We start from the raw sequence: 12,290 nt of genomic DNA on the forward strand, positions 1-12,290 counted from the left end.
GCAACCCTAGTTTTAAAGGTCTTTAAATGATTATTCTTTGTTTTTTAAACAATCAGCAGGAAGGATTACCATAGTTGCAGTTTACGTTGATGATATTTTAATCACAGGGAATTACTCTACTGAGCAGGCAGACCTCAAATCTTTCCTTCACTCTGAATTTAAAATTAAGGACCTAGGGGATGCATATTATTTTTTGGGATTTGAGATTATAAGGGAAGCGCATGGAATAATATTGACTCAAAGGCGATTTACCTTAGATCTCTTGTCTGAATTTGACTGCATGAGTACGCGCCCAGTTTCTTCTCCCTTGGATCCACTACTCAGAAAATGCAAGCAGAGGCAGGGACTCTGCTCCAAGATCCCACTTATTATCATCGGTTGTTAGGAAAGTTGAATTTCCTAACACACACCAGACTGGACTTGTCCTTTGCGATGCAGCATCTTAGCCAGTTCATGCAAACACCTCGTTAACCCCATTTAGCTGCTACATTACATTGCCTCAGGTATCTCCCCAAGGAGCCAGGATTAGGACTTTTTCTGAATTCAAAGCCTAATTATCAACTACTTGCTTTCTGTGAGTCGGATTGGGGATCTTGTCCTCAATCTCGCAAGTCCATTAGGGGGTTCTTCACTAGCTTTGGGGGTTCTCCCGTCTCCTGGAAATCAAAGAAACAAACCTCAGTGTCATTATCCTCTACTGAAGCAGAGTATAGGTCTATGCGCAGAGTCACAACAGAGCTTACTTGGCTAGTGCACCTATTGACTGGTCTTTCGATCCCCCCCCCCCCCAATTGCCAGTAGATCTCTTCTTCGACAGTCAGGCCGCCATTCACATCGCGAAAAACCCAGTTTTTCACGAGCGTACCAAGCATGTGGAGTTAGATTGTCACTTTGTCCGGCAACAATCTTTGGCCAGCATCATCTCTCTTTCTTACATCCCTTCACGGTCTCAGGTGGCTGACATTTTTACTAAATCCTTAGCAGCACTGGCACAAAACTCCATTATTGGCAAGTTGGGTGTGGTTACACCCCCCATCAACTTGGGGGAGGTGTTGGAGCTATTTGTTTGTTACAAGACGCCATGGCTGAGAAAGTTTTAGATGAAGAAGAAGAGACAAGGAAAGAGGAACTAGGGCTTTTGGTCTGAACGAAATAAAGTTTGGTCGTAGTGACCAAAGCTTTTTATCTTCTTTGATACAAAGCAGTTGAACCGTTCAACACATAACAAAACTAAAGATCAAGGACATTCATCAGATGCAATCTCATTTAATCAGCACCATTAGTCTGGGACAGTTGTTCACTTTGGATATTGTTTCTAGAGGATTCATTTTAGTGCATCTGAGCACGTGACAGTGTATCTGTTAGCTTTTATTTTTTATACACAATAGCTAGGTAGTTACAAGCCCACAAATAAAAATAGTACACGTATAAAATAGAGTAACAGTTTTTGATTCTTTTATTTGTATAAATACATGTAAAGGAAATGAATGGAATACGCAGAAATTTTCTGTCACTATCTTCTTTTGGGTATTCCTTCACGTGATTCGAGACCAAATTTGATCATTCTCTCTAATTTAATTTTTTTACATATTTTTTAGTTCTTTCTAATGTCGTTAATGCAATAAATTTCAAGGAATTTTATAGAAGTTTTCGACACTTTTTCTGAAAACAAACGTCACGTTACCAAGTCCTTTTTCCCTTTAACTATTTGTTAGAATTACTTTAGTTTTTAACGAAAAGTTGAGAAAGTTCTGCACAAGCCACGTGTAAGATTCAGAAAAATCCTCGTCAACAAGGACCGTAAGTAGGAGTACAAGATACAACTGCGTTTCCTTTCTTTGTCAACTTGAAACCAGTGGCCAAATATATGTCGATATAGCTAATGAATTTGAATCGATTTCAGGTTTCTCATTCTTCTCTGATCTCTGTTGGTACATAACTACATGTATGTACGAACATTTATGAGTGTAGGCAAAGGTCTTTACTTGGTTAAAATAAATTTTTGGTACAATTTTAAGGGGAACAGTCAAATTTTTTCCAATGCGAAATTGTTAAACTTTTATCTAATCCTAGTCCAGTTTTAGGGAAAAGTTTTATTTTAAACCTTAGTTTAACTTGTTATAACAAATAACTAAATTTAAGTATCATATGTATAATTTTTTGACACGATTAGTATAGTTTAACTTATAATAGTAGGTTTGTCATTGTTTTTATTAAGTTACTAACTAAGCTTATCATGTGATACATAGAATTTAAACTACCATTTTATTCCAGGTTATTACTGTAATTACTTTGATTGTATGAATATTTTCAACACCATTAATGTATAGAGTTTAAATTCTTCTTGTATTGGTGTCTTTTTCATCTGCGGTTCCTTCAGGCAACCTAAGTAATCTCTCCTTAAAAACAAATGGTGAGACAGTGAAAAGGATGGCATTAGTTGTTTGCTTTGGGGAGATGTTGATTGACTTTGTTCCAACTGTTGGTGGCGTTACACTTGCCCAAGTTCCAGCTTTCCTAAAAGCTCCAGGTGGTGCACCTGCTAATGTTGCTGTTTGTATCTCAAAGTTGGGGGGTTCCTCTGCTTTTATTGGCAAGGTGCTGTTTTCTCCTTCCTATTGTTATCTGTGTGTGTTTGTTCGGATAAGAATTCTTGTTTATTTATTGATTTTTTTGAATAAGATTTCATTGAACCAGGAAAATGTATCCATTTGATGAGAGATACTGAAATAGTGAGTGGAGGAGAAGAAATCCTTCAATTCCTTGATGCTTCGATATGTTTTAAACTAATTCTGCTGTAAATTCAATATGTTGTCTTAGTCATGGTATTTCTGTCAAATGGACTCTAAATTATCATTTCATTCATTGAATTTTAGTGTTTTCCGTCAAATACTTTTAGGTTTTGTCCAACGTAAAGCAGAGGATCTGAGAAGATCCTTATTGAAGGACTTCCGAAGGGAAAGAAAGAGTTTAAGCCGCTATTGTGAGTGGACTAATCTTTAGTTTACCTCCCATAGCATTGGATAGGCTAGTCTAGGGGATGCTTTCTGTAAACGAAATACAGAGATGGTTTGTGCTGTTATGAGCATACTTCCGTTCCGCTAATTTAGGTGAAGAAATGGAGACAAGGAGTTCATTTTGTGTATGCTTCAAGTTTTCTTTTTATCATTCAATACAACTAATTTCAGCATGGAATTTACAGCTCAGGCTGTCTAATTTCTTAAAAGTCCAAGCATAGATCAACTCAGTCCTGTGTTTAATTTGATTTGGCTAGTTCGTTTTGTGGACTGGCCTGTTGGACCGTGCTTATAGGATTACTATATTTGCAGCCAACATCTTGTGTGCTTTAATTGTCAATGACTTGTTATTTTGGCCTAAAAATTTTAAATTAGGTAGGTGATGACCAGTTTGGCCATATGTTGGCTGACATTTTAAAGAATCACAATGTTGACAATTCTGGCATGCGGTTTGACCCAAGTGCAAGGACTGCATTGTCCTTTGTTACACTCACTGCTGAAGGTGAGCGTCAGTTCTTGTTTTACCGCAACCCTAGTGCTGATATGCTTCTTCAGAAATCAGAACTTGACATACATCTTATTGAAAAGGTGTAACTTCCTGTCTTTTGCTTCAGTATATCCCCTAGCTTGAATGCTGCTTTTCCTTTAACAGGCGTATTAATCATGTGCAGGCCGTCATTTTCCATTACGGTTCAATTAGTTTGATTGAAGAGCCCTGTAGGTCAACACAACTTGCTGCTATGGATATTGCTAAAAATTCAGGTTGCATACTGTCGTATGATCCAAACCTGAGGCTGCCCTTGTGGCCTTCAGCTGATGCTGCTCGAAGTGGAATAATGAGTGTCTGGAACCAAGCAGACGTTATAAAGGTAAGACATCTTTCACGGGTGTATCATCGGCAGACGTATTGAATACTAATGGGACCCTTTCAAATCTGCAGATAAGCGACGAGGAAGTTTCATTCTTGACTCGAACTGATAATCCAAATGATGAAGATGTGGTGTTAAAGAGGCTTTTCCATCCTAATCTGAAAATTTTGCTTATAACAGAAGGTTCAGCAGGTTGCAGATATTACACCAAGGTATATATTCTAATATTATTTTATTCTCATTAACATATCATGTTTTATTTTTATATAAGCGATGGACCATCTATATTTCTGAACACAAAATATTTTGCTAGCCCCAATGTATTTTTCCCCTGAAGATAGAATTGTCTCAATCGTTGACGAAATTTTGCTGAATTTATGTGCAGGAATTCAAAGGAAGAGTCGATGGAATTAAAGTAAAAGCTGTTGATACAACTGGTGCCGGTGATGCGTTTGTTGGCGGAGTACTCAAATGTTTAGCTTCTGATGCAAATCTTTATCAGGTGCATGCCTATGTTGTATGAAGTTAAAAGGCAATAGGCACAGTTTCTACATTGTTCATCCTTCTTATATTGTATGTTAATTGACCACTCTTTGCCACAGCATACTTTTCTCTTCTTTCCCGAGTTAACGTGGCTTTTTGCTTTTTTCTTTCTTTTTTTACCATGAAAACATATTCATCCATTTTCTTTTCCTCCACTATTTTAGTTTCTATTTTCTAGCATTAGCAGTTATGAGCAGGGAAAAGTCATAGTCCCAATTTCCCAATGTGCTCTTCTTCCTCATAGGACAGAAACCCGCCAGCATTATGCTATTGCCTAATAGAATCATAATTAAGCAGTTAAACTGCTTTCATGATTTCATAATGACTTGATGTAAATAAGTATTTACTTAGTATGAGGGTGCACCTAGCAAGTCAAAGGTTGTTTCGCATTCACACCTGAACTTTGTCCCATCTCTTTTTCGATTAAAATCTCTCATTATAACGCCGAAAGCTTCTAGCATATCTTTCGGTGAGCTTGTTTACGTATCTTTGATGCAGAGGCGGAGCTTGGATTTCAACTTTATGGGTTCTAAATTTTTGAACGATAACTTTGAGTGCTAATAATTAAGTTTTAAATATAGTGTTTGAACATATAACTTAAATGTTTTAACACAAGTAAATTGCTTGATTCACGAGTCATCCATAGGAAAGATAGTTTCAAGTACGCAATTGGGAGATTGATCACGAGAATGTCACACATCGCACATCGTATTGGGGCTGGGTGGATGTAATGGAGGCTCGTTTCCGGTGTTCTGTGTGATAAGAATGTGTCATCAAAGCTTAAAGATACGGTTTATAGAGCGGACGTGGTCAGACCGACTATGTAGTATGTGGCTTAGTGTTGGCCAGTCAAGAACTTGACTCCCATGTCCAGAAGATGAAGGTGGCTAAGCTAAGGTGGCTGAAATGTGGAAGTTGAGATGGATGTGCGGGAATACCAGGTTAGATAAAATTAGAAATGAAGCTATTCGGGACAAGGTAGGCGTGGCCCTTGTGGAGGACAAGATGCGGGAAGCTAGACGTAGATGGTTTGGGATTGTGAAGAAGAGAAGCACAGATGCCCTAGTGAGAGGTTGGCCTTGGAGAGCCTAAGAAGAGGTAGAGGTAGGCCGAAGAAGTATTGGGGAGAGCTGATTAGGCATGATATGGCGATGCTCTAGCTTACTAAGGACATGACCTTGAATAGGAAGGTGTGGAGGTTGAGAATCAAGATAGAAGGTTAGATAGCCGAGCCTTGTCCTTGCTCGTACCAATAGCTTTAGTGCATTACTTGGTGTTAGTCTTGCATTTTCTCATTCTTAGATTTCTGCTATCACTTGTTGTTTCTTTCGCTTCAGTTTTCTGATTGTACTACTTGGTGTTAGTTTTGTATTTTCGCTTCGGTTTGCTGATTGATTTGCTTGTCGTTGCTCCTTCCTTTTATCTTTCTTGAGCCGAAGGTCTACCGGAAACAGCATCTCTACCTTCTTAAAGGTAGGGGTAAGGTCTGCGTAACACTACCCTCCCCAGACCTCACTTGTGGGATTACACTGGGTTTTTTGATGTTGCACATTGTTTGAGCAAAAGCGTTGCTGGGTTCGGCTGAACCCTTAGCCGGGCTTCTAGCTCCGCCCCTATCTTGATATTTAGTTATCAGCATGTCATTGCTTCCGCAAGCATGTCCTAATACGTGAAATTCCAATGTCTGATTTGATTGATTGCTAGCTTACTTCAGCTGTGTATGTTAGTCTCTTGCTTATTGACAATCTAAATCGTAACTTAAAGTCATTGAATGTTTTCTTGGCAGGACGAGAAGCGGTTAAGGGAGGCTGTAGTTTTCGCCAATGTGTGTGCTGCCCTGGCAGTGACAGGGAGAGGAGCTATCCCCTCCCTACCTACAATAGATGCAGTTCAACATGCTCTACAGACAGAATATCAAGTTTGATTCTCATCATGTTGTAAACTTCCATCTACTTTGCTAAAACCACAGTACCTGATTCCCCCTATGATCCACTCCAACATTCGAACAAAGTAGCGCAAAACACACACTGTATCAGAAAGTTTTAGAACAAAATAATGATTATATTTTTGAATTTTCAACATGTCATTATACTCTGTTATATAGATTTTCTACATCCGTATACATTGTTCCACAATGCATGTATATACATCTATGCCCAGCTTCTCAATCACCGTTAAAATCTCCCAGTATTATTACAGTGTATAAGCAATATATTTATATTGTAGAACCGTGTGTAACAGGTTGCTAAGGTTGTTATACACCAGCTATACATTGTTATACACTGTAGATGCACTTGTTATGCACATTTACATTACAAAAATACCTTCCTCTTACCACTACACCTCCTTTTCAACCTGGGGTGGACGCAGTGTTATTAACGGGTTCAATTGAACCTATAACTTTCGACACGGAGTAACAATTTATATGTAAAAATTCATAATAGTTTGCATTCCCCATCCCCATCCATAACCAAGGAATGGGGAATAAATTTAGGATTTAGTCATACAGTGTAGCCATATATTTTTAATGTCTAAGTCGGATAATAGAAGCAATATGGTTATTTGCTAAAATGGCGTTGTTTGGTATCTTTTTTCTTCTTCTACTTCTCTCCTTCTGCTCCCATTCCCTATCCCCATCCTCTTCGCCTTCTCTTTCCCCTCCTCTTCCTCTGTTCCTTTCCCTTCACCTACTTACCCCTGTTTGGTATCTTTGTTGGTTGTTGTTGCTACTTCTTTTTTTGCTCCTCATTCTTCGTTCTTCTTTCTCTTCTTTTTCTTATTTCTCTTATTATCATCCTCTCTCGAGTCTCTGTCTCGTACTTTTCATGTTGCTCCTCCTTCTTGGTATAACGCTATCAGTATGAAAATTGAACTTCAAGTTAATGGTTCTAAATTTTCAATCACGATGTGCTACGTGCTGCTCATTTCATAATATTGCATCTGTTGAAAAAATAAGTATCATAAGATAAACACATTTATGCATGCTTTCTTACTACTACAAATTCACAGGGATACTATTGTGGTTCATACACGTTATCAAGATAATTTAAGAGAAGTAATGAGAAGTTCTTGAGAATCTATCTTAAGGGACAAGCAATAGAGGAGGACTAATGACAAGTTATTGTAATGTTTGAGTCATTCTTCAATTTGAAATTGACATGTATAAATATTTCAATCCAAAATAAATAGGGAGGAGAGGATTTGCCTAACGAATTCCTATAACAAATCATGAAATCAAAAAAGGATTATAACAATTTTGATCCTGAAGCTATTATGCTTCATTACTCTAATAATAATAATAATAATAAGAAGAAGAAGAAGAAGAAGAAGAAGCAGCGATCATGTGCCGCTTTATTACTTTGTGACTAAATTTTAAGTACAAGCCAAAAGTGATTACCTCATGTCATTTCTACCGCAACTTGCTCTAGGGATATTCAAGGGAAAAGATGATAAGTCGAACTTCAATGAAAAAGCAAATTAAACTGACATGAGACACCTTTTATTCATATCCAAAATCGTCAATTCCATTAATGGTCGTTGATAACGCTAATGCTAGTGTGTTACAACGTATTTTAACAAAGGAATATTTGTCGAACAGGATTCTCAAATGTCCAACCCGCTTTTGGTCGGGTAGATAATTTATGAATTTTAAACAAGGAAATTCTATTGGGTCAAGAGTTTTGAACCTGCTTGAGCCAAAGTTGTTCCAATGAATAATTAGCCAAGTTGAAGAAGAGAAAAATCAAGTGGTTGGAGTCGTAAAGAAGTCGAGCGGAGTGAGAATGAGAAGCTGATGCCGCAAAGCCAAAGATATTTTGAATTAGCTAGCTTGTTGAATAGTGATGAGACCCATTGTCCTTGTATAATCACTCCTAGGCAGTTGACTTAGTGAAGATATGCTAGGTAGAAGTTTTTCATTAGTCGACGTTTTATATCCATGTATGAACTGTGGAAACGGTACATGAATTTGGCTTAAAAGGGAAGAGTACCAAACCATTCAAGATTGCCTGTAAAAAATTTCTGCTTTTACGGACGTAAAACTTTTGTAGAAAACTACTCAAAAAATAATTTAAATTGACATAAAAATATGATATATAATGTGGCTCGATTTAGCTTATTTAAACCAAATTTAGAAAACAATCAACAATATTTAATTTTGGTGTATATATAACGCATGCATGTGCGGGCTCTATACTTATTTATAAATAGTATAAACAAAACTTTCCATATGCTTTTGTCGTGAATGTCTATCTTTTAGAGAGATTTTAGAGTTTGTTACTTTGTGGCTAAGTCACTTTTTCCCCATAAATAGAGAGGTTCTATTCCATTGTAATTTGTCCCAAATCAATAATAATATTCTCTCTCTCTCTCTCTCTCTCTCTCTCTCTCTCTCTCTCTCTCTCTCTCTCTCTTCTTCTTCTTTTATTATTTTATAAGACGTTATCAGCACGAGACTCTAATCAATTGAGTAGAGGCTAGTTGTTTTAATTTGTAGATATACTATTAAATAGTTGTCTAATGTTTGAGAAATTAAACTACCCGTGGAGAGAATATATAGGAATTTGCATGAGGCTCTTGCCTGAATGCAATGATATTCCAATACTAGGCATCTGCTTTGGTCACTGGGCTTTGGGATAAGTGCATGGTGCTCAACTTGTACATAATATTAAACATAATGATTGTCAATTGTTCCATGAACTTCATTCAGGAATAAATTCTGGATTTAAGGTAAATATTCTACCTTATTTTTCTCTTTTAAATTCATGAAATTCTATAATTTATTTTTAAATACAAGTAAAGATAATAAATTTTGATTATAAATCTAATAGAGTCTGTAAGAAATTATAATCACCCGAGTGGTAAAATTTCTATGTCTTACCACGATCAAATTCATATATGATTGTGAGCACAAGAGTGGAATCCGTCCCACTGAATTTGCTTCATCTCACTCCCTTAAGAGAATGTGGTAGCAATATGTGATAAGACCGAAAGAAGATAAAATAATTACCGTAAAGATACATTGAGTACATCCTATACACGTATCATAAATCTTTACTCAATGTGACCATCAATGGATATGGACGTGGCAATAGACGAAATTATAATCGTCATTATTATGGTAATGAGAACAATAAGGATTCTCAAAATAATCCTTCACTCTGTGAAAGTAATATTTATTATCGATTTGACATGAGATTTTGTAAAGCACATATAAAAGCACATATAGATGATTATGGTCCATTCATGATGTAAATGTGACAGCATATAATTTATGCATACATATGTATTCTTGGAAGAATATGAACGTGCTAGTGGTAGTGAATATACCACACTCTCTTTCTAACTCACCTCTAGAATGAGTTTTGAGATGAAATAAGAAAATAGTTTCATTATTATGACATGAATAGTTATTGATCACGTACCTATTGTGTTTATGCCGAAATATTAATGGCAATGTGATTATTACAGTGCAAAAGTAATGGATGTAACATATCTTGTCTATAATGATTTTAACCATGACCATAATGGTATAACTTTCTTCTTGAAAGAGATATTCACTGTATGGATGTTGATGAATATGTGGTAGTACAAAATTAATTGAGAGCTACGGAAGAGCTAATTTACTATTTTGAAGAGATTTTTCTTATCATAAGGCATTGTGTCGTGGTAACTCTCAAAGAAACTTATTGAGTTTCTAAAGTATTCGCGAAAGCGGTTGGTTATATTGAAATTATAAATAAAGGAAAGAGTTAATATCTTCTATTATTACAATTTATAGCGGGACAATATGTATGTAAAAAGCTACCCGCTTTATTCTTAGTTTGTACTACACAAATAATGCCACAATAAAGTAGAAGTTTATTGATATAAAAATTCATAACATAAGAAATTTGGAGTTTATTGATAATTGCACATGTCATAGTGTAAATCTGAAGTTTATCAATATTGATAATTTATCCAGTTGGCATAATTTACATGGGTAAATATTAAAGAACTAGAAAGTTCTTTACGAATTCTCTTATAATGCTTGTTCTCATTAATTAATAGACCAACTAAAATTGAGATTGAATCCCATGAATGCTGGAAATATCAAAGGTGAATATGGGCTCATTTACTTGCCATGTATGCCACATAAGATGCATCTATGAGATGGACATGTATGATTATTATTAACCCGCAACCTGGTGTTTGCGAGGTAATTTGTTCAATAATTTAATTTAGAGCATAAGTTTTAGATTTTCTATTCAAGACAGATCATCTTGATAAGTTGGTTTACATCATAGTTGATTTAGCAAAATAATTTATTGAGTGCCTCCACTTAATAGCTAAATTATTGCTTATGAGAACAAAGTTATCTATATCAGTTTGATATACGTTATATACGAAAATATATTACATTCTCCTCGCAAAAGTGGTTCAGGGTAAGGCACCAAATAATTCATCTTAATATTATTGATGTGCGATGTATATTTTGATTAACACCATAACGCACAAAGGTGCATTTCCAAAATTGAGGGAGCAAGTTAATTTTTTTCTAACATAAGGGGAGAAAAGATAACCAGTTGAGAAAAGATTACATGGAATGAATTATCATTTGTATATCTAGATCCTGGAATAAGATAATATGAACTTGACGTTCATAAAAAGATAATTCATCTGCAATATATTGCAAAGCATCCAGACGCATTTGCTGACCCAAAGAAAGTAACGATATTCTCACTGCAAATACTCCTATTAGAATAAATCCTAGAAGGATAAAGTCTATGGTACGCTTAAAGCGTATAGACAAATCGGTTTCAAATAAAATTATTGCTAAAAATGATGAGCAAATGATCAAAATGATCATAATAAGGAGGCAAATGATCTAGAAGTACATGATATTGTTGCGTTTTTTCTTTAAAGGGTGTGAATGGGAAATGGAAGAGGCACATTTTGGATTGCACCTCTCCATCTCACCTTTCATTTGTCTATAAATTTAGAGGCTTGGCCTTATTTTTAAGAGATAAAAGATCTGAAAATTTCTCCCCTCTTTTCTATTCTATTGCATTATTTTCAAATAAATATAAGTGTCAAGTGTGATTTGCTCCGTCTGTTGAGTTCGCTGAAATTCTGTAATTTCGATTGCCAGTATTGCAAAATAGTTATTCCGTTCTATCCTGGGAGGAATTAATCCAAAACCTTGGGCAACAGTGAGGGGATTAAATTCCTTAAGGACACACAAGCAACTTGTGGGCTCGGAATTATTTTTTCTGTTTTGTTTATTAAACTAATGTTTCTCTGCTTCTCTAATTTTCTGATTTTTAACACAGTAATACCAACAGATATAACACTTCATAAAATCTCAGGAGAGATTCAGGTACCTGAAAATATGAATGTAGAGATCTCTATATTATGTCTTTATGAAAAAAGGAGGTTGGAACCGATATAAAATGTTCGTCGACTACATCTATGATAATGCTAAATATACATGAGGATGTTAAGTCTGGATAAACAATTCAAGTAGAATTGGTTTCATATGAAAGACATGTAGTTTTGGACTTGCAGTTCAAACACTTGAAAGTATAAAGTCAATGGTATGTGCAATCACTTTTATCTATCTTATATGTCTAGCATGACATGAAAACTTGATATGCATCTAAAGTCTATTTATATGTTTTATATGACTTAGCTTATATGACAAACCCGGAAGGATTTAAATCGCTTAAAACATATACAATTCTCAGTCATGAAGTACCACATCCTAAGTGCAATTTGTGCACATATGAATCTTGCTATACCTATAAGCATGATAATGTGATAGCGAGAATTTTTACATCTATAGAGACATTGAAAAGGCCATTCCACGATATATATATATATA

The 12,290-nt window shown here is 35.7% G+C and overlaps 1 protein-coding gene across 2 annotated transcripts; it reads left to right on the forward strand.

Moving 5' to 3' along the window:
• The first annotated feature begins 1,753 nt into the window (after positions 1-1,753).
• Positions 1,754-6,551, forward strand: LOC109206793 (probable fructokinase-7). 2 transcript variants are annotated; one of them, XM_019369657.1, is made up of 7 exons: positions 1,754-1,903; positions 2,381-2,598; positions 3,393-3,605; positions 3,689-3,886; positions 3,958-4,098; positions 4,272-4,388; positions 6,216-6,551. In XM_019369657.1, the coding sequence occupies exons 2-7, from the start codon at positions 2,431-2,433 to the stop codon at positions 6,351-6,353; spliced, it is 975 nt and encodes a 324-aa protein (XP_019225202.1). In that variant the 5' UTR covers positions 1,754-1,903; positions 2,381-2,430; the 3' UTR covers positions 6,354-6,551. The 2 variants fall into 2 exon arrangements, with proteins under 2 accessions (XP_019225202.1, XP_019225203.1); XM_019369658.1 differs by having other exon boundaries at positions 1,875-1,903; positions 2,423-2,598.
• The last annotated feature ends 5,739 nt before the right edge of the window (positions 6,552-12,290 follow it).

This window comes from Nicotiana attenuata, unplaced genomic scaffold (assembly GCF_001879085.1).
Source record: "Nicotiana attenuata strain UT unplaced genomic scaffold, NIATTr2, whole genome shotgun sequence".
Taxonomy (NCBI): Eukaryota; Viridiplantae; Streptophyta; class Magnoliopsida; order Solanales; family Solanaceae; genus Nicotiana; species Nicotiana attenuata.